We start from the raw sequence: 20,997 nt of genomic DNA on the forward strand, positions 1-20,997 counted from the left end.
ATTTTTTTACATTGGGGGGAGGGGGTGTCAAAAAACAATGGGCCCCGGGTGTCACATACCCTAGGTACGCCTCTGATTCACTCTTTTAGGCAAACTTGTGCAATCAATTTTAAACCAAATAGTTCATAGCAAAAAAAACTATGTCACAGGTTTCAAATCTCCTTCAAAACATGAAATGTTTCCCTCCCCCCCCCCCCAAACAGCTTGGATATTTTAAGCCATCTGCCACAGCTCTGCCTTCTTGCAATTAGGCTCACTGGCTTCTGCTTTAGCTTATACAGCCCTGCATGTCTTTACCAGCAGTCCTGCCAAACTGACTTCAAAGGTAAACTTCAGACACTTTTCTTTATCAAACTTTAAACTTAACTTTGGTTAGCACAAGTTTTGCACAACCTTTTGTTTCTTTTCCTTACCAGAGCAGAACAGTAGTGTCCATTTCAAAACTGTTTGTTTCACTATCACTGCTAGGAGAGAGTGTGTTGCAGTGGTTAAAGCTACAGCCTCAGCACCCTGAAGTTGTGGGCTCAAACCCACACTGCTCCTTGTGACCCTGGGCATGTTACTTAATCCCCCCATTGCCCCAGATACATTAGATAGATTGTGAGCCCACTGGGACAGACAGAGAAAAATGCTTGAGTACCTGAATAAATTCATGTAAACTGTTCTGAGCTCCCCTGGGAGAACAGTATAGAAAATTGAATATAAAAAAATTGCTTGTAGACCCACAAATCTTTGACAGTGTGAGCAACTTTTCTGGCCTGCATTGGCTTTCCCTCTGATTTCACTTCCTGACCCAGCGACCCGGAAGTGATTTCAGAGGGGAGCAAGGCCGGCACAAGCAGCAGGCTGGAAAAGTTGCTCACACTGCCAAAGATTTAAAGAGGTGGGGGTGGGAAAGAGAGGGCACAAGCATGGTATGGGGGGGGGGAGGTGCTGGCACCCCCACCAAGACAGCGGCAGGGGTAGTCTGCTGCTCCCCCTTAGTACACCATTGGCTCAATACATAGGCTGTGGGTTTATCTCTCACCTTTGCTTGGTTGCAAGGGATAAAATTTCACCCTTCTTTTCTGATTTATTTATTATAGAATTCGTAGAGATTGAGTGTATAGCAACATCTTTTAGAACGAGAGTTTAAAAATCACTTGAAATGAGCAAGGAATACCACACAAAGCACTGATGAACAGAAAATCCATAATAAATTTGGAAGACAGGCCTAGGAGTTTGGGGGACAGAAAATGCAGAATAAAAATGTTGCCATTCTTCATGGAATGAGGAAGGAGAGTTTGATGGAAAGCTGACTTTGTTTCCTAGAGCCAGATACTGGGAAAACGTGTCTGTTGAAAGCCATGCTGAATCTGAAAAATGGAAAAAATGACACCATCCCACTGCTGTTGGAAGTGGCAGAAAAGACGGATAACCTGAAGGAATTTATCAATTCAGCATACACAGACAACTACTACAGGGGTAAGAGAAGCTCATGCTAGCGTTATAGTCTCAGACTGCTCTAAAATATTGCGTTTTGGAATATTGAGAAGCATACAGTGTGCTTTGTGTAGTTTAATTTTGTGGTTAACCATTATGTGTTGTTAATACGATTATACTGTGTGTGTGTATATGAAAAATGAATGGAAAAAATGGTGTTACAATTAGTACTATTATGGGTGTGGGGTCTGGGGTGGAAATGGGTGTGGTCTGGCCCACGACTTAGACCAGTGTTCTTCAACTGCCGGTCCGTGGACTGATGCCGGTCCTCAAAATAATTATTTTATTTCCACCGGTCCATAGGTGTCAAAAGGTTGAAGAACACTGTTCTAGAGGACCTGCCTGTCCCTAGTGATCGAAAACACAGTATTGAAGTGCCAACCCCTGCTAGCAGCAATGCAGTTAGAGGAATCCCGCTCAGCTTAGATGGAATAGTGCCTGTTACCCTTTATTCTGGAAGTAGCTTGCATTAGCTCTAGGTAACCTTGCCCGCTGGTGTGAGCTGATCACTAATGACTGTTTTCCTAGGACAGACAGCACTACATATAGCCATTGAGAGAAGGAATATGTACCTGGTGGAGCTTCTGATACAGCGTGGGGCAGATGTCCATGCCAAGGCAGATGGAGAGTTCTTCATCAAAGCAAAAGGAAGACCTGGCTTTTATTTTGGTGAGAACCCAGCACAAGTTGGCGTCTCATATTCTGCTGGCATTGATAAGTGAAAAAATGTGTTGCCTAAAGATTTGGGGAGTAAATTCATGTGGCTGGCAGACATATAAATGGGATCTACTTGTCATTTATGTGGGTAAGTGCAGTGGCATAGTGAGGATAGGAGGCGCCCGGGGCAGTGGCACCATCCTGCGCCCCCCCACTCTTTCCCTGCCCCCACACCACACTCACACTCTCCCTTCCTCCCATACCTCTTTAAATGTTTGCCAGCATGAGAAGCTATTCTGGCCTGCTGCTCGCGCTGGTGGGCTTTCCCTCTGGTGTCACTTCCTGGCTCTGTGACCCAGAAATAATTTCAGAGGGGAGCCAGGCTGGCTTGAGCAGCAGGCCGGAGAAATTGCTTGTGCTAGTGAAGATTTAAAGAGGTATGGAGGAGGACGTGAGCATGGCATAAGGGGGTGGAGAGGTGCCAGTGCCCCCACCAAAATGGCACCCCCCTCACTCCCCTACTATTCCACTGGCTAAGTTGTCACTTACTCTTGTGACTTCACATAGAGAACAGTGCTTAGAAGAGTACAAGCCATGATTTGATAGCACGTACAGTACATTGCTTTTGGGTTTGCGCATGGATGATGTTTGGCCATAGTGCACGGCTACAGTACATGCCAGTATCTAGGTGTGATCATTTACACCATTTCAGAAGCTCTGTTTCTGTTTTGGACATCTGAGAACTTGCATTTAGATATCCATATTGCATGGATGTCCAAAATCCCAATTTTATAAAGCCAAGATACGGATATCTAACACTGCAGTATGTTCATATGACAAGATGAATGTTCTGGACGGGACTAGGGAGGGCCCAATATATGGACGTCCAAATCCGATTTCAAAATGGGTAGGGATGTTGGTATTTAGACCTGGTACTTGGCAAGCCAGATTATAGAAGGGTGGTCCATTGAGCAATTCTCCACTGGAAGGAGTATGGGAAGTCGCAGTAGATAGTTTTGTGTCCCCGGAGGGCTCAAAATTTAAAACAAAGAAAATATTTCTAAGGGCTGCAGTGAGATTTGAACCAGCTCCCTCTGGTTCTCTACCAGCTGTTCTAACCATTGCTACTCTTCTAAACAGATGTTCTTATTCTGCCACCAAAACACACATACCCCTTGGATATTTTTTTATTTTGTAAAATGGATGTTCATTTTGGATGCGGCCAGCACTTAGATATTGATTTCTTGTGTACAGTCTTCTCTTGTGAATTCGCGGTCTGCTCCGACTGCCTCTTCCTGTAGTATAGTCGGGCTACACCAATCAGGAGCTGCATGTCACCCGACGGCGCTCCAGCTGCCCTCTCCTGCCTCCCCCTGTCTTTTGACAAGTGAAAAAACGCATTTGCAGTTTTTCAAAATTTGCAGGGGTTTCTAGAATGGAACCCCTGTGAATTTCGGGGGAGTACTATATTTTAAAAGGGAAAGGGATTGAGACCAGTATACCGCCTTTTTGTAATTTTACCACCACAATCAAAGCGGTTTACATACAGGTACTTCAAGCTCTCAAGCTCTCTAATGTACCCAGGACAGTAGAGGCTGTATGTCAGCAAATCCTCTTCTAAAATACATGAGAAATGGGCTTCCATATGTGACATGCTGGCTTGGATGTTCTTATTCTGAGCTGGATGTCCTTTCTAAAATCTGCCTCCAGATATGTGTATTTTCAGCTATTTGTGCTAGTACAGTCAAATCTTGGTTTGCGAGTAACGTGGTTTGTGAGTGTTTTGCAAGACGAGCAAAGCACTCAGCAAACTTTTGTCTCGCAAACTGAGCACCGCCCCGATAAACGAGCACTTACAGCTGCAGGCAGCACCGTTTCAGCCTTCCACACTGGGTGCCTTCTGCCCCATTTTGCAGAGCCTCTGAGCCCACACAGCCGAGCACCGTCCCACCTGCACATTGCGTATGATCATGCACAATATCAATCATCAACGTTGTGTGTGATCATACGCAAAGTGTAGGTGGGACGGCGCTCGGCTGCGTGGGCTCAGAGCCTCTCCAACATGGTGCGGAAGGCACCTGGCATGGAAGGCTGACCAGCGTGGAAGAGGCATCCCCCTGAAGCGGTGCAACGTGGGCTCAGGGGTTCTCCAGCGGCTGGCGGATGGAGGAGGCATTTCCTTGGGGCGACACTGCAGCACCCGACAGGTACACACCCCCTGGGCCACCCTTCGCTACTTCCTCCCAGTTCCTTGGCACCTTTTGGGTGGTGAAACGAATTGTCAGTGTTGCCATTATGGCCTATGGGGAAAGTTGCTTTGATATATAAGTACTTTGGATTATGAGCATGCTTCTGGAATGAATTATGCTTGTAAACCAAGGTACCACTGTATTTTATAAAGAAGAAAAGGCTACTAAAGTAGAGTATAATTAAAATAGGTACCAAAACCAGTTACAACTTACCCTCCACATGCTGTAGGCTAGAATGGAATTAACTAGAAGGAAAGGAGACTACGGAAGATATTCTCAGCATCAGGGGAGTTGTTATAAGAATATTATAGCGGAAGGCTGTAGGGTTCGATTGTAACTGGCATTTCGGTTTATTCGACTTTAGGTGAGCTTCCTCTCTCTCTGGCAGCCTGCACCAATCAAATAAACATAGTGAAATACCTGCTGATGAATCCATACCAGCCTGCTCGTATCACGGAGCAGGACTCAATGGGCAACACGGTCCTGCATGCGCTGGTGGAAGTGGCAGACAACACCAAGGAGAACACCAAGTTTGTGGTTCAAATGTATAATGACATTCTAATCCTGGGTGCAAAGATCAGCCCAACAGTGAGGCTGGAAGAGATCCAGAACAAGAATGACCTGACCCCCCTCACCCTCGCTACAAAAACAGGCAAGATAGGGGTAGGTGCATCCAGAAAACATTAGCTGTAATTATTTTATCAATCGGACGAGGGCCACAGATAACTAATTTCAAATACAGCAAATACTCGACCTATAGGAGAATCACTGTTCCCGCTGGGTGGGAGTCCTCCAAGTAACATCCTGCCAGTGGGGGGTGCTGTTTCACTATCACATTTTCAATAGCAAGGGACAGGGAAGCTCTACAGGACTCCAGGGAACTTGCCTTTCCCTAATGATTGAAAACATAATATTGAAGTACTGCCTCCCACTGGCATAAGTGCAGTTGGAGGACTCCAACGTAGTTTACAGATTCTGGACTAATGGAACATTTGTGGCACTTAGTTTGTAGCCTGTGATGCCTGTTTTGATGTTTACTATATTGTGATTACTGGTTGTCAAAAGCAATGAAAGTAAAACCCGGATGTCACAATCCATCCTCCTTTTTTTCTGCAGCCATATGGTAACCCTACTTATACACAGATAAGTATTTTTGAATGCAGGGCTGCTAGTATTCCCTATCTGATGCTCAGTCACTAGAAGGAGCATATTATTAGCCACATGTTTTTTTGAGGGGTCCAAAGAAATATCTTAACTACAATGAGCCTGATATTCAAAGGATTTATGTTTCTAGCTTTGAGAGTTAAACTCTTAAATTGCCCCCCTTTGAATATTTACTAGGGCTGAGTGCATAACTTCACGTTCAGAATTTCACCAAACTCCTAAATTTAGGAATATAAAAAGTGGATGGCAACAGGGGTAGATTTAAGGTGGGGAAATGTATAAATGAGGCTTATAAACCAAGGCAAGTAAATGGCAGGTCCATGACTTGTAAGCTCCTAAATTAAAATGGATTTTCAGCTGCAAACTTATGCTCCAAAGTGAAAATAAGGTAAAAATTTAGAGCCTGATATTCAAACCACAAGAGGCAGTCTGGCTATCTCTTATGGTTAAACTCATTTCCTAAATACCTCTAAAACCCCTCCTTCTTCAATTTTCTTTTTAAATTTTCTTTCACTTATAATATATTAAGTATTCACTGAGCCTCAGCCCCACCACTCCACCGCCTCAATATTTCTCATTGTGGCGAGCTTTACGTGGTCTCATCATCACCGGCTCCTATTTTAAAGTGTATTATGTTCTATATTTTTATCTCTCTTTTTAAATATATCAATAAATAAATAATTTTAGTCTTTATATAAATCTCATTTAGAGCATAGACTTATCTGCCCATAATTCTCTCAGTGATCCTTCTATGTATTCTCATAGCGCATTATGGAAGGAACAGACCCAACATGTTTCGCCTCTCAGCTTTTTCAAGGGTCCTCCCTAAAAAACATAAAACTTCTATCAATATAAAAGGATTATATTTAACAACATAATGCTAGCACTTATTTACTTTTATACCACTACCCCGTCTTACCGTTAGCGTCGGTGTCAGCCATCTCCCCAAACTTTCTCACAGCAAAGATGGCCGCGGAGTCTTAGCCTCTTTATACAAACTTCAACCTTAGTTCCACCCCATGTTCAACCATTGGGCAGGGTTTTAACCAATCAAAGTGGTGGGGCTGAGGCTCAGTGAATACTTAATATATTATAAGTGAAAGAAAATTTAAAAACAAAATTTAAGAAGGAGGGGTTTTAGAGATATTTAGGAAATGAGTTTAACTTATTACCTCTAAAGAAAATCAGAAAAAGATTGAAACATCACTGTACTATATCTCTTATGGTTAGCAGTGAACCTGGAAATTCAATGCTGGGCTATATTTGGCAACAAGCATTGCATTTCCAGGGTTTTTTTTGCTGCTAGAAACATAACCAGTTAAGCTGATATTCATCGGCTGGCTGGTTAAATTATAGTGGCCAAAGACAGACCTTCTACAGTAGAATCTCAGTTATCTGACACCCAAGGGGACTGGTGAATACGGATAACTGATTTTCTGGTTAATTAAGAGTGTGTTAGAAACCTTATCTAACACATTCTCAATTTCCCCCTCCTCCTTCCTGCCCTAAAACACCAGCGCGGTAGTGATCCTGAGCCATAAAGCCCTCCTTCCTTCCTCAAGCCCCGGAGTGGCAGAAGCAGGTGGCGATCCGGAGCCATGAACACCCTCGCTCCCTCCTTCTCTCCCTTCCTTACCCAAGCGCAGTTGGTCAGGAGGAGGCAGCCTCAAAGCAGGCTGTTCACGACCAGCCCCGGCAGGGTCTTTTCTCTGGTGCATCACTTCTGACACATCAAAGGAAAAGCCCTGCCAGGGTTGGCTGCGAGCAGCCTGTTTTGAGGCTGCCTCCTGCTAACCGGCTGTGCTCAGGTAAGGAAGGGAGAGAAGGAGGGAGGGAGCGGCTCTGGACTGCCACCTGCTTCTGCCACTTCGTGGCTTGAGGGAGGAGGGAAGGAGGGAGGAGGTCTTTGCGGCCCAGGACTGCTGCTGCGCTGGTGCTTCGGGGAGGGAGGGAGGGGGGTCAGAGCTGCTTCAGTGCTTGAAGGCTTGAGAGAGGGAGGGAGGATTTGCAGCTCAGGACGCTGCCACTGGTGCTTCAGGGACTTTCTTTTCCCCTCCGGTGATTTTTTTTTTTGCCAGTTGTGTGAGAGTTCTTGTTAACTGAGACCCGGTTAACTGAGACTCTAATGTATTTATGTGGGTCTATCTGGCGGCTAAACTTAGCCATTCAGCCAATGAAAATTAGCACTAACTGGCTATGTCACGTGATATAGCCTTTGACCAGTCTAGCTGTTAACCGTAAATATTCAGCGGAGATAGCCGGCTATCTCTTGCTGAATATCTGCAGTTAGCCAGCTCAGTGCCAGGACCCATCCCTGGCCAGTTAAATAGCACTGAATATTAGATGCTTAGGCCCGGATTCTATAAATGGCGCCATTTTCGGCAGCCACCTTAAAAGTGGCTGCTGACATGTGTCAATGATGTGACGGTGCTGTTTAGAGAATCGCACCTTTGGGAAAGGTAGGCACCAGAATGTAGGCCTGGGTTTTCAAGGCCTATGTTTACGGCGCCTACCTTTGACGTGAATCACACCTATATAGGTGCTTAACCGCATCTGACACCACTTCCGGCCACATCTACAGAGGCATTAGGTGCCATAAAGCGTCTACATAGGCGCAATTCTGGCACCGTTTTTATAGACGCAAGTAGGCGCCTTGAAATTTGTTTTAAAAGGTCTTTTAAATGAGTTTTGCTCTTAACTTAGGTGCCAATATATTTATAGAATATGGGCCTTGAAGCCCAACTTAGATGCATAAGTTTAGGAGCTCAGCTGTTTTTTTGAGTATTGAGCCCATCAATGTTTTTTTTTTCATGATCACTTGAACTGCAAGCTCTGTCAAGACATAATATTTTTGGAGTTGAGTGTTGGACTGATTTAGAGTGTGACATCTTATTATTTTTTAATGCTCAGGTATTGGCATATATTCTCAGGAGGGAGATTAAGGAGCCTGAATGCAGCCACCTGTCTCGCAAGTTCACAGAATGGGCCTATGGGCCGGTGCACTCCTCTCTCTATGACCTGTCTTCTGTAGATACTTATGAGAGGAACTCAGTGCTTGAGATCATCGCTTACAGCAGTGAGACTCCAGTAAGCTATAAATTGTTATTTGGATTAGCTCCATCCGCTCAAACTCAGGGGCGGGAAATTTCGTGGCGACATAAGGAAGTACTTCTTCACAGAAAGAGTGATTGACCGTTGGAATGAGCTTCCAGCGCAGGTGATCGAGGCCAATAGCGTGTTGGACTTCAAGAATAAATGGGATACATATGTGGGATCCCTATGAGGGTCAGAGGAGGAAAGAGGGGATCCCTACGAGGGTCAGAGGAGGAAAGAGGGGATCCCTAAGAGAGTCAATCTGAATAAATAGTCACTGGGTATAGACTTAAGAGGAAGGGACAGTACGGTGGGCAGACTTGATGGGCTATAGCCCTTTTTCTGCCGTCATCTTCTATGTTTCTATGTTTCTATCTTTTCTCTCACTTTGAATTGTTTAGGCCTACTAAGTCTACTCGGTGTACTGGTTTATTCACTTTCCCTAATCCCGCAAATTGTTGTTACAAAAAGATTTTTGACCGGTCTTTGGCCTATCAAGCAGGTAAAGTTCAAGTATGGTTAGATGATTTGATTCAACAGACTGCATCTTATTGCACTTTTAGAAAATCAGTTAAGACCCATTTGTTCAAAAAATTTGTTACTTGATTGTAGACTATGTCATAGTTTTTATATTGTAGTTTTATAAATGGAATATTGTATTGTGCCTTCTTGAATGCTTTGTATTACCACTGAAATGTTCAGTCTTCTTTACTCTGTGAACCGCCTAGAAGTTTTGTGGTGTTGGCGGTATAGAAAAATAGTTATTATTATTATTCTGTCTGTGGAAGTGGCTGATTTTTAATCTGGCTGGCTCTCATTGTTCCATCAGAACCGCCATGACATGCTGCAGGTGGAGCCTCTGAACAAGCTGCTGCAGAATAAGTGGGATCGTTTTGTGAAACGCATCTTTTATTGTAACTTCTTGATATATCTCACGTATGTGATCATTTTCACGATATCTGCCTATTACAGGCCCATCAAAGGGGAGGTGAGTCCTGTTGTTAGTCTGAACTTAACTTTCAAATGCCTCCCAAAAACCTGGTGGAGCTGTTGGTGGGTTGAGTGGGTACCATAGAGCTCTCTTTAAATCTAGACCAGAGTAAAGTCCTTGAACGAAGCTCAAAGATTATTTGCTGAATAACAGGGCTAAGTGAACAGTGCTACACAGTAGCATAGTGAGGGTGAGTGGTGCTCCTCCCCCGCCCTCCCCTCTCCTTCCCGACTCCCCGTGCTGCGCGCGTGCCTCCCTTCCCATGTACCTTTTTAATTCTCCAGGTGCGAGCAACACCGCAAATTTGCTGCCCGCATCATGTTAGCTATCTCTCTGATGTCATGTCCTAGGCGTGGGACCCGGAAGTGACATCAGAGAGAGGCAACACTGACGTGGGCAGCAAGTTCATAATGCAGCTCGCACAAGGAAAATGAAAAAGGTATGAGGGGAGGGAAGAGGCACACGCACGGGAGGGAAGGGAAGGGAAGGAGCGGGGGGTGGGGAGGGGGGAGAGAAGGACGGATGCCAGAGCCTTTACCAAGACTGTACCCAGGGCAGACCGCGCCCCCCCTTACTACACCACTGATGCTACAACAGGGTGCCTCATTTAGGTATCCCAGTAATGCGGGGTGAGTTCTATATAGGCCCAAGCCATGCTATTTGCTCTCCTGAGGAGCTGAGAAGCCATGCTATTAACCTCCCATGTGCCAACTGTCGGGGCCAGCCATGCCTAACTCAGCCCCAAACCTGCCCAGACCCTACCCATACCTGTACTAAGCAGCTGGCACAGGATTTGCCATGCTGGCTGGCAATAGTACGCAATAGTCATTAGAAGAGATGTGCCAAATATCTGCTCGGAATAACTTCTCTTTATAATGACAGGGGTTGCCATACAACTTATTTTGAGGAACTGGAAAAACTGGGATCGATTAAATTATACTTTTTGGTGGGAGTCTCTATGTCACACTTTTAAAATGGAACGTATAGTGGCCATGCAACAGGGACATTATAGGAAGTTTATGGATATTTGGGAGCCATTGACAAAATTCTTTAAGGAGTGATTGTTGATTTTCCCTTGAGGGTGGGTGGGAAGATTTTTTTTATTTTGAGTGCAAATTTCTGGATAAGTAGAAGGGGGAAGGGAATGATATATGTATTTGTCATAGAATATAATTCTGATTTAATTTAAGTGCTGTTAAAGTGTAAATGATTGTATAATATGTTGCACTTATTTTGGGCTTTAAAATGAATAAAGATTTACAAAAAAAAGAAGAGATGTGCACAAACATCCAAGCTACCTATTTAGCATGGTTTAGCAGACATCCCCCTGATGCTAAAATATTTGGGGTCATACATTTGGACTGGAAAAAACCCAACAAAAAACACACCTAAAACCAAGGGAGCAGTAAAGTATATAGAAACATAGAAACATAGAGTATGGCGGCAAAAAAAGGGCCGTCGGCCCAACAAGTCTGCCCACTCGAATAACCCACCCCCCTAAGCACTTCCTCAAAGTGAACCCACATGTTTTTCCCATTTATTCTTAAAATCGAGCACGCTGTTGGTCTCTACTACCTGAAGTGGAAGATCATTCCATATGGTGTAAAGTTCTACTGAAAACAACGAACAGACTGCAGATAATGTACAAGATGCAGGCGTTGTTTATTAGTAAATGCAGTAACATATACAACTTTATAGCCAACCAAGGGACCCGACACGGTCCGTGTTTCGGATAACACGCCTTCCTCAGGGGTCCATGGTGGTTAAGGTATAAAGCAAACTGCATAAAAGATAACAAACACACGCCAATCACGATCAAATGGGGTCAAAGGAAATATAGTTTATTAATTCACATAGTCATATTAAAACAGAATGAAGCAACCTCAGGATTTATTAGGTACAAAAGTATCGCTGATAGTATAAGCTCACATCAGTGAGACTTGGACTCTTGTACTCTAAACCACAGTTCTTCAACCGCCGGTCCGCGGACCGGTGCCGGTCCGCAAAAAAATCTTGCCGGTCCGCGAAGGACTCGGGTCCCCGCCGCAACGAAAAGTGCCGACGTCAGCTGACTTGCAACTTCCTGTTGCCGTCGCTGTGCCGGGACTTCTGCCTTCGCCGGGACTCCTGCAGCGTATGCTTCCTGCCTTGTCTTCGCACCTCCCGACCAGCAGCGGCAGCTCTGTATGCTTTTAACTTCGGTACAGAGCTGCCTCTAAGCAGTAGTTTAGCGCGGTTTCATGAGGCAGCCTCGGGGCCTTTGCTAGGCCGGCCCGCTTCGATGATGCGATGTGGGCCGGCCTAGCAAAGGCCCCGAGGCTGCCTCATGAAACCGCGCTAAACTACTGCTTAGAGGCAGCTCTGTGCCGAAGTTAAAAGCACACAGAGCTGCCGCTTGCCTAAAGACTCTTGGGCTGCTGAAGGAGGGCAAAGAGCAGCTGTCCTGGAGGTTTCCCTTTGGAGGTCCCTTTTTTTTTTTTTTCTTCAAACGGCAACGGGCCCCAGCATGACATCAAGTAAGTTCCACTGTTCCTTGCAAGCAGTTATGCTCGGCCAAAGCTTCCCCTCTGACATGAACCACCCTCAGGGGAAAGAAAGTGACCCGCAAAGGTGAGGGGAAGGGGGGCAGATGATGGAAGTTGGGGGGGGGGGAAGAGAGAGAAGGGGCAGATGATGGAATGGAGGAGATGAGAGAGAGAAGGAGACAGATGATGGAAGTGAGAAGAAGGGAGAGAGAGCAGAAGGCAGATGGATGTCAGTTGAGAGGGGAGAGCAGATGTTGAATTGGAAGTGGGGAAAGAACACATACTGGATGGAAGGAGGAGCTAAATAAAGGGGGAAGAAAATAGTAAGATAATGGAGGGGTGACAAGCTGTGGGTAGACACAGTGAAAAGAGGGAAACAGGACTAAATAGTAAGAAAGAATTTAATTTAGATGGAGGCAGAAAATAGAGAAGGAAGACCAGAGAAGAAAAGGGAAGAGAGAGCAGAGAACGATATCAGATCTGAGTGGAGGAAATGAGAAGAGAGAGATGCTAAAAACCACAGGGGGAAGGGAAGGACAGAGATGCCAGACCATGAGGGAAACAGAAGAAAGATGATGTATGCCAGACCAAATTGGGGGGGGGGGAAGAGAAATGGCAGGGAAAGACAGACAGTGAATGGAAGGGGCAGATGCTGGACTGAAGAGACAGAGAAGGTTATCATGACGCTGTACGCCCTCACCTGGAGTACTGCGTCCAGCACTGGTCACCGTACATGAAGGAGGACACGGTACTACTACTCGAAAGGGTCCAGAGAAGAGCGACTAAGATGGTTAAGGTGTTGGAGGAGCTGCCATACAGCGAAAGATTAGAGAAATTTGGCTTATTCAGTTTTCTTGATAGTAGAGGGGATATATGTGAAGGGGAGGGGAGACAGGGGGTTTGTTGATCCTTGCTCTGTATTATTTGTATTTATAAAATGACAATTGTATAGAATATTGTTTCTTTTTATACTTTAATAAAATATGTACAATATAAAATCATAACTATTTGAGGCTTGTGCGGATGGGATCAGATGGTTTGTGGGACCGAGCTCGCGGGGACAGGGCGGCGATGGTTTTTTAAAAAAAATTTCAGTCTTAGTAGTTTGCCGGTCCACAAAATAATTATTTTATTTCCGCCGGTCCACAGGTGTAAAAAGGTTGAAGAACACTGCTCTAAACCCTTTCAGCACAGTAAGAGGAAAGGAATAGGACCTGTATGCTGCCTTTTTGTGGTCAAAAGGGAGAAAGAAAATCCAACGTAGTCTGCAGTAAACAACAGCAAGCAGAAAACAACGAACAGACTGCAGATAATGTACAAGATGCAGGCGTTTATTAATAAATGCAGTAACATATACAACCTTATAGCCAACCAAGGGACCCGACACGGTCCGTGTTTCAGATAACACGCCTTCCTCAGGGGTCCTAATGAATTTAAGCATAAATACTTAAGATAATGTGTAAACATAAAAAGGTGAAGCAAGCAAATGGTGATATGACAAAAGTGATAGTGTCATACAAAAACATATTAAAGAGAAATAAAGTGAAAATGTGCAAATGATATCCGGTGTCTCTAAGTGTGATTGAAATATATAGTGATATAGTGCAAAACAACGCCTGCATCTTGTACATTATCTGCAGTCTGTTCGTTGTTTTCTGCTTGCTGTTGTTTACTGCAGACTACGTTGGATTTTCTTTCTCCCTTTTGTAAAGTTCTACTGTGCATTGCAAAAAACACCAAACTATGATCTGGGAGCGATTGTCTCATGACATTAAGGTGGGAAAAATCACATAGAAAGCGTGACGGCAGAAGGTAGGATGCTTTGGTGCAGAGGAAGAACAGGAAACAGGAGGGGATAGTGCTTCTGTAGCACAGATTTCAGCTGGAATACTGTGTGCAATCAGTGGCATAGTAAAAGGGGGTGCAAGGGAGTTGGTTCGCCCTGGGTGCAGTCTTCCTCAGGGCACCGGCACTCCTCCTCCTCTCTGCCCCCTCCCCACCCCTCCCCCCGCCGCGTGCATGTGCCCACACCCCTTCCCCGTACCTTTTTAACTTCGGCGCAAGTAGCGACAAACTTGTTGCTCGGATCGGCTTTGGCCCTTTCTCTGGAACGCCCCGACAAGCTCCGGCCACCTCTGGAGGGCCTTTGAGCATGTGCAGGGAGGTCAGGGAAGAAGAGACAAGGCTTACTGGGGGGAAGGGGGGGGAACTGGACGGGGCCATGTGTTGGGGCTTTTGCATCTCAAAATAAGGGAACCCTACTTTTATTTAGTAGTGTGAGTGCTTAAATATCCCCAAATTGAGTAAACTCAAACCCATGGAGGTTAATTGTGTTCTTTTAGCATCTGAACATTTTCAAAACTTAGTTCATAAGGGTTTTATTACATTGAGTTTGAAGCCCTGACTACCTGATGTCTAGAATAGAGCTTCCTCTCTATCAAATTCATACAATGATAGTGCGGAGATTTACATTCCCTGGAACAGACTGAAGCTATCAGAAGATGGCCAAACAGTAGTGGATAATACTGGTAGCCAAGGTTATCCCTGTATGCTTTTAAAGTAAATTATTCCTTAATACACTTGAAATTTTCCTGCCTACTATTTAAAGCAACAAACGGAGACATCCCAGCCTATTGGAACAATCGACTAGTTCAATCCACCTCAACCAGACCTAGGAGAACCCACGCACCATTCACCCACCCTCCAACCAAAAACGTCAACAGAAAAAAACTGTACGACAACCTCCTAGCCACTCGAGCTGCAATACTTGACCCACAACTCTACAACCTACTGACCATGACCACAGACTACAAAACCTTCAAGAAAGAAATAAAAACCCTTCAATTCAAAAAACACATAAAACCCAACTAACACAATCAGGAATGTCCCAAGCATCACCTGGAACTACTACATATGTACCTCCAATATCTTGACAACTCAGATGTAATTCTTAGCAACTCAAAGAAATGTACAAACTACTCCCTAAATACTTCTAATCTCTGGACAATCCATTTGTAATCTGCCTTGAACCGCAAGGTAATGGCGGAATAGAAATCCCTAATGTAATGTAATGTAATTATGAAAAGGATTAGAAAAAAAGGACAGGGGCTTTGTCTGGAGTCACTAACCTATTTCATTGTCTCAGATAATGTGCATGATGTATATTGTTAACCAGAGAGGTTGCTTCCCACAAAGTCACTAATCCAAATCATTCATAAAAGCAGCTTAACACAGACAGACATACTGTAGTGCTTGGCCCCTCCCACTGTCCCCCAAACCTTCGCTTATATGCTTTCAGGATTCCTGCCAGTTTCTTTAACATGCTAACTACTGGGCGCGATGGATCACTAGTCTGATCCAGCAGCGGCTATTCTTAACTGCAATAAATATCACAGCTCGCAACAACAGAGCAATGGTCAGACCACACTTGGAATACTGTGTCCAACATTGGTCTCCCAACTTAAAAAAGGATATAAAACTGCTGGAGAGGGTGCAGAGACAAGCAACAAAGCTAATAAAAGGTATAGAGAACTTGGAATACGAGGAACGATTGTTCTCCCTTGAGAAAAGGAGACTGCGAGGGGATATGATCGAGACTTTCAAAATACTGAAAGAAATTGACAAAATAGAGCAGGAAAAAAAATTATTTACAATATCCAATGTGACAAGGACAAGAGGACATGGACTGAAGCTGAGGGGGGAACAAGTCCAGGACAGATATCAGGAAGTTCTGCTTCGCGCAGTGGGTGGTGGACGCCTGGAATGCTCTCCCGGAGGAGGTTGTTGCGGAATTCACCGTTTTTAGGATTCAAAAGCAAACTAGATGCACATCTCCTTACGAGAGGCATAGAGGGATATGGGTGACTAGAATTACGCCAGGTGTACACCTGGCTGGGCCTTCGCGTGTGTGGATCGCCGGACTTGATGGACCGAAGGTCTGATCCGGAGATGGCAGTTCTTAAGTTCTAACTCTGTTTAGCTATAACCCAAACCTACACCAACCCAGCAGCGCTCATGGCCAAGGGTTAGGATTGTCCAGAAAAACTGTGTGAATGAAAGATTTTCCCATAAATTTGATTGTGCTTGATCAGAAAATAATTTTAAAAATGTTTTTAAAGCTCATCCTGGGTCCACCAAAACCTCTGATTACATAAAGCTCCGTTTTCATAAAATTATTTTTGCTTAATGGAGCAAATTTCTTGGTATTCTAGCTATAACTTTTATGCTTTCACACTCAGCAATGACAAACTGATAATACCAACAGTGACGTAGCGAAGGTGAGAGCGCCCGGGGCGGTGGCATCCCTACCCCTCTCTCTTCCATGCACTGCCCCCCTACCTCCACACGCTCCTTCCCTGCCCCTTCCTGTCACACACACACCGCTTCCCTTCTCCCGTACCTCTGTAACGTTCCTGGCACGAGCAGCAACCCCCAACCTGCTGTCGTGCCAGCGTCTGCTCTTCTTCTGATGTAACTTCCTAGGCACGGGTCTAAGAAGTGACATCAGAGGAAGAGCTGACATTGGCCCAGTAGCAGGTTGGGGGTTGCTGCTCACGCTAGTAATGTTACAAAGGTATGGGGGAAGGGAAGCGGTGTGCACGCACGTCAATGGGAGCAGGGAAGGAGCGGGGGTACAGAGAGGAGGAGAACATCCGGGGCGGGCCACCTCCCTCCCGCTCTTCCCTTACTAAACCACTGAATGTCAAGTCTGTTTTATTGAAAAAGAACAATAAATCAGTACAGAAATAACGCTACAGAGGTTCCAATATGCTTAATATAACAAGTTGGGTTGGATTCCGTAGAACCCCACAAAAGAAAAGGAAAACATTCTCCTGTCATCAAATAATGATAAAAGGTCATTTAATGCAAAAAATGTAGCATTATTTAAATAAATGAACCTTCAATATCTGCACGTAATTGTGGAAAAATAACAGAAATTCTACATATTTCGCTAATAGCTAAACACATACACTTTGTTGTTGTCATCTACCAATGGCGTTCCAAACACTCAAGCATTCAATGTCTTCTTGAGATGCTGTTCAGCTCCTTGCAACAAGGCCTCATGTTGTACTGAGCTATAACTATAATACCAAGAAATTTGGTCTTCAAATTTTAAGAAAAGCTGAGCTTTATGTAACCAGTGCCTTTGAGAGACCCAGGATGGGCTTTAAAAAATTTATTTTAATTATTTTTTGATCAAGTACAATCAGATTCATGGGAAAAACCTCACACAGTTTTTTCAACTTAGGGTTTTTCTGGACAACCCTACCAAGAATACATTTTCTTCCTTTTTTACTACCATTATTCTCCTTTGCCTCTCACCCAGTCACACAGTGCTGGATGTAGAAACATAATGGCAGATAAAGGCCAGATGGCCCGTTCAGCCTGCCCATCCGTGACATCCACTCTCTAAGAGATCCCACATGCCCATCCTTTGCTTTCATTAATTCAGACACAGAGCTCCTTTTATCAAGCCGTGCTAGCGGTTTAACACGTGTAATAGCGGGCGTTAAACCGCCGGCCACATTAGCCGCCAATGCCTCCCTTGAGCAGGTGGTAATTTTCTGGCCAGCGCAGAGGTTAATGCATGATGAAACGTTGCGTGCGTTAACCCCGCTAGTGCGGCTTGATAGAAGGAGCCCACAGTCTTTGTCTCCAACACCTCTACTGGGAGACTGTTCCACGTATATAACACCCTTTCTCTAAAAAAAGAGATTACTCCTGAGCCTGTCACCTCTTAATTTCATCCTATGCCCTCTCATTCCAGAGCTTTCTTTCATTTATTCCATGTAGGTACATGTAGGTACTTAAATGTCTCTATCATATCTCCATTCTCCCGCCTTTCCTCCAAAGTCTGAGACGGGGGCAACCATTTTGTGCTGTCTCTACCAATTTCCCTTAAACAAATCCTTGCCCGTCCCTTTTTGCACCAAGTCGCCTTTTAAGTCTGCTTCATAATTGTTCTTACATTTTCCCAGTCACATGATTTTGTACCAAAGTAACTAATACCCAAACACCAGCCCTAGCATCTCCGATCTAAGGGCATCTGCACTCTCAAGATTAACTGTTATCCTTTTTGGCTGGAGAACTGTGCTGCCAAGAGATGGGCCCTGCCGCCAACACTGGCATAGGAACTCTATTAACTCTTCAATTGCCAAATGCAGTTTCAGGAATAAAAATATCCAAATGTGTACGTAAAAGGTGGACAGACAAAGAAGAAAAAGGCAAGGGAGATGTGCTAATCAACCAATACATTGAGCTCCTTTTACAAAGGCACGCTACCTCTAACCCTCTGTTGTAGTTCCTTCCTATTTCTTCCACTGTAAACCGTGCCGAGCTCTACGAATGTGGAGATGATGCAGTATACAAACCTAAGGATTAGATTAGATTAATGCGCATATCGCTCGCTAAACCGCCGGATGCGCTAGCCGCTACCGCCTCCTCTTGAGCAGGCGGGTAGTTTTTGCCAGCGCGGGAGTTAGCGCGTGATGAAAAGTCGCGAGTGTTAACCCCGTTAGCGCGGCTATGTAAAAGGAGCCCATAGTCTTTATTATGAAAATATCCCAACAAGGATCCAAGTTTCAGGATCTACAATGCCTTCATCAAGGGACACTTAGGAGGAGGGGGGCTGTGGTCATCTTGAAAAGCGGCATGCCTTTTTCTTCTTTGTTCCCCTCTCATGAGGCAAATACTCTCTGTTTGACCTGCTAAGTACAAGGTGGACCCCTTCTGGTCTATACAAACCCAGCACTGAACTGTTAGCTTCTCATAGTTTATTTATGTGCTTCTGACACCTCTAACGAAGTTGCCTGTTTTTAGTTGCCATTTTCTCTATCATTTTATTGTTGTGGGCCTCACAGGAATGGACAATAATCACACCCTGCCTCTGTGCTGCAGTCTACAAGAATATACTGTGTGTATATCCATAATAATAAAAGGCTAAGCGCGCATGCGCTTTTCAAAGATCATTATTCCTGGTGGCGTGAGGTGTGCTTCTGTGTCACACCTCACGGCGCCTGCGCTAGCTGGAGGCGCGTGTTCCAGATACTCCTCCCTCCCGCTGCCGCTGCTCTTCAAAGCGGCCTGCTGAGGTTCGTCAGCCGCTGTAGCGAACCTCGCAGGCCGCTCTCCACCTTCTCTATGCAGATAAAAAAGCAAATCCAGGTAGGACAGAGGCTGCGATCGGCAGCGACTGCTGCTACTCCTCCAGCCGCCTAGCTCCTCTCCGCCAGCCCTGGCCGGCAGCCCCCTCCACCCCATCCTGATCACGAGGGAGACCGTGCAAAGGGAAATGCAAGGGGAAGGGGAAAGGGAGGAAGCGTCTCTAGCACCCGTTAATGTAATGGGCTTAAAGAGCTAGTATATATATATCTAAGATCTAGAACAATTGCTCTCACCCACTACTTATGAGAAATTCAGGAAGCGCCTAAAAACATATCTGTTCCTGAAATATCTAGACAGATGACCCGTACATCTCTTTCCACCTCAATAACGGTTCCCTTGACCTCTTAACCACTTTCTCTCACCTCCTTTAAGTTCAATCAATTTGTACCATTTTTTTATCTTAAGTAAACCGCATAGAACTTCATGGTCCTGCGGTATATAAACTGTTATTATTATTATTATATATATTAGCAATTAGATTAATTCCCTTTTGCAACCATGGCAGGCATCTATTAGGCCCAATAATTCTTTATCTTTTTAATCAGAAAGAATAAGGGCTCCTTTTACTAAGCTGCGTTAGGGCTTTAACACGCGGAATAGCGCGCACTAGACCTTAACACCAGAACTGAGCTGGTGTTAGTTCTAGCCATGTAGCGCAGGTTTAGTGCGCGCTAAAATGCTGCATGCGCTAAAAACACCTTAGTAACACCTTAGCAGCTTAGTAAAAGGAACCCTAAATATGAAGTAGGTTATTTTCATGCCTTGCCATTTAGTCTCGAAAATATACACAATAGATAGAATACAAATACATCAAATAAAAATAAAATATACATAATTCAAATAAAAAGCCCAGTCTTATAGTTAATGCCACCGAAGGAGGGGATCACCAAAGCTAGGGTTACCAGATGTCCGGATTTCTCTGGACATGTCCTCCTTTTTGAGGACAGGTCTGGGGGTCCGGATGGATTTTCAAAACCCGGCACTTTGTCGGGACGGCATTTGCGCATGCGTGGATGCAACACGGTGATGTCAGATGCATACATGTGATGTCATAGCTGTACACCAGTGCATGCGCAGATGCTGTCCTGACGAGCAAACAGGTTGAGGGGGGTCTGTAATGGGGGACAGAACAAGGCGTGACTCGAGCAGAATGGGCAATGGCCGGGCAGAATGGGGCGGGCCTGGGGGTGGGGCCATGGTAACCTTAACCAAGGCAAAAGTGGCTGGGGCCCACAAAAGTCATAACACAGCCTAGTTTACACACCAGGTTGCTACCTTCCAAATTATGAATGATGATGCTGTCTTCCAAAGTGTGGGGACATCATTGCTCCCATTTCATTCCCATGTGCTCTATGCTTTGCACCACTGCCTTTTGCCATGGTGTGCCCAATGCCTCACTTATTGCTACCCTTGTTCTGGCCCAGTATATTAACAAATTGTCTAAAATCCATATCATTCTTTGCACATGTGCCAGGCTTGCTTTTCTCCTGGACTGGATTGTTCCATAGGTTTAGCCATTTTGTTGATCATATTTAATGCCATCATATTCTGTATCTCAATTTGGCTACTTAATCTTTTGCTTTCTGTCTATAATACATGAGCTCTTTTGTCCCTCCAGTCAAAATCATCATACCAGCCAGTGCCACTGTGTCTAAGTATTTGCATCTGATCC

At 44.8% G+C, this 20,997-nt stretch overlaps 1 protein-coding gene across 1 annotated transcript in view; it reads left to right on the top strand.

Moving 5' to 3' along the window:
- The first annotated feature begins 213 nt into the window (after window positions 1–213).
- TRPV1 (transient receptor potential cation channel subfamily V member 1) overlaps window positions 214–20,997 on the top strand; it is a 41,182-nt gene continuing 20,398 nt past the window's right edge. The window contains exons 1-6 of the mRNA XM_033921953.1: window positions 214–325; window positions 1,312–1,464; window positions 2,011–2,151; window positions 4,753–5,051; window positions 8,463–8,639; window positions 9,475–9,633. Coding sequence (XP_033777844.1) covers window positions 1,347–1,464; window positions 2,011–2,151; window positions 4,753–5,051; window positions 8,463–8,639; window positions 9,475–9,633 — 894 coding nt within the window. The 5' untranslated portion in view covers window positions 214–325; window positions 1,312–1,346. The remainder of the gene's footprint in view (window positions 326–1,311; window positions 1,465–2,010; window positions 2,152–4,752; window positions 5,052–8,462; window positions 8,640–9,474; window positions 9,634–20,997) is intronic.

This window comes from Geotrypetes seraphini, chromosome 15, assembly GCF_902459505.1.
Source record: "Geotrypetes seraphini chromosome 15, aGeoSer1.1, whole genome shotgun sequence".
In the NCBI taxonomy this organism is placed as follows: Eukaryota; Metazoa; Chordata; class Amphibia; order Gymnophiona; family Dermophiidae; genus Geotrypetes; species Geotrypetes seraphini.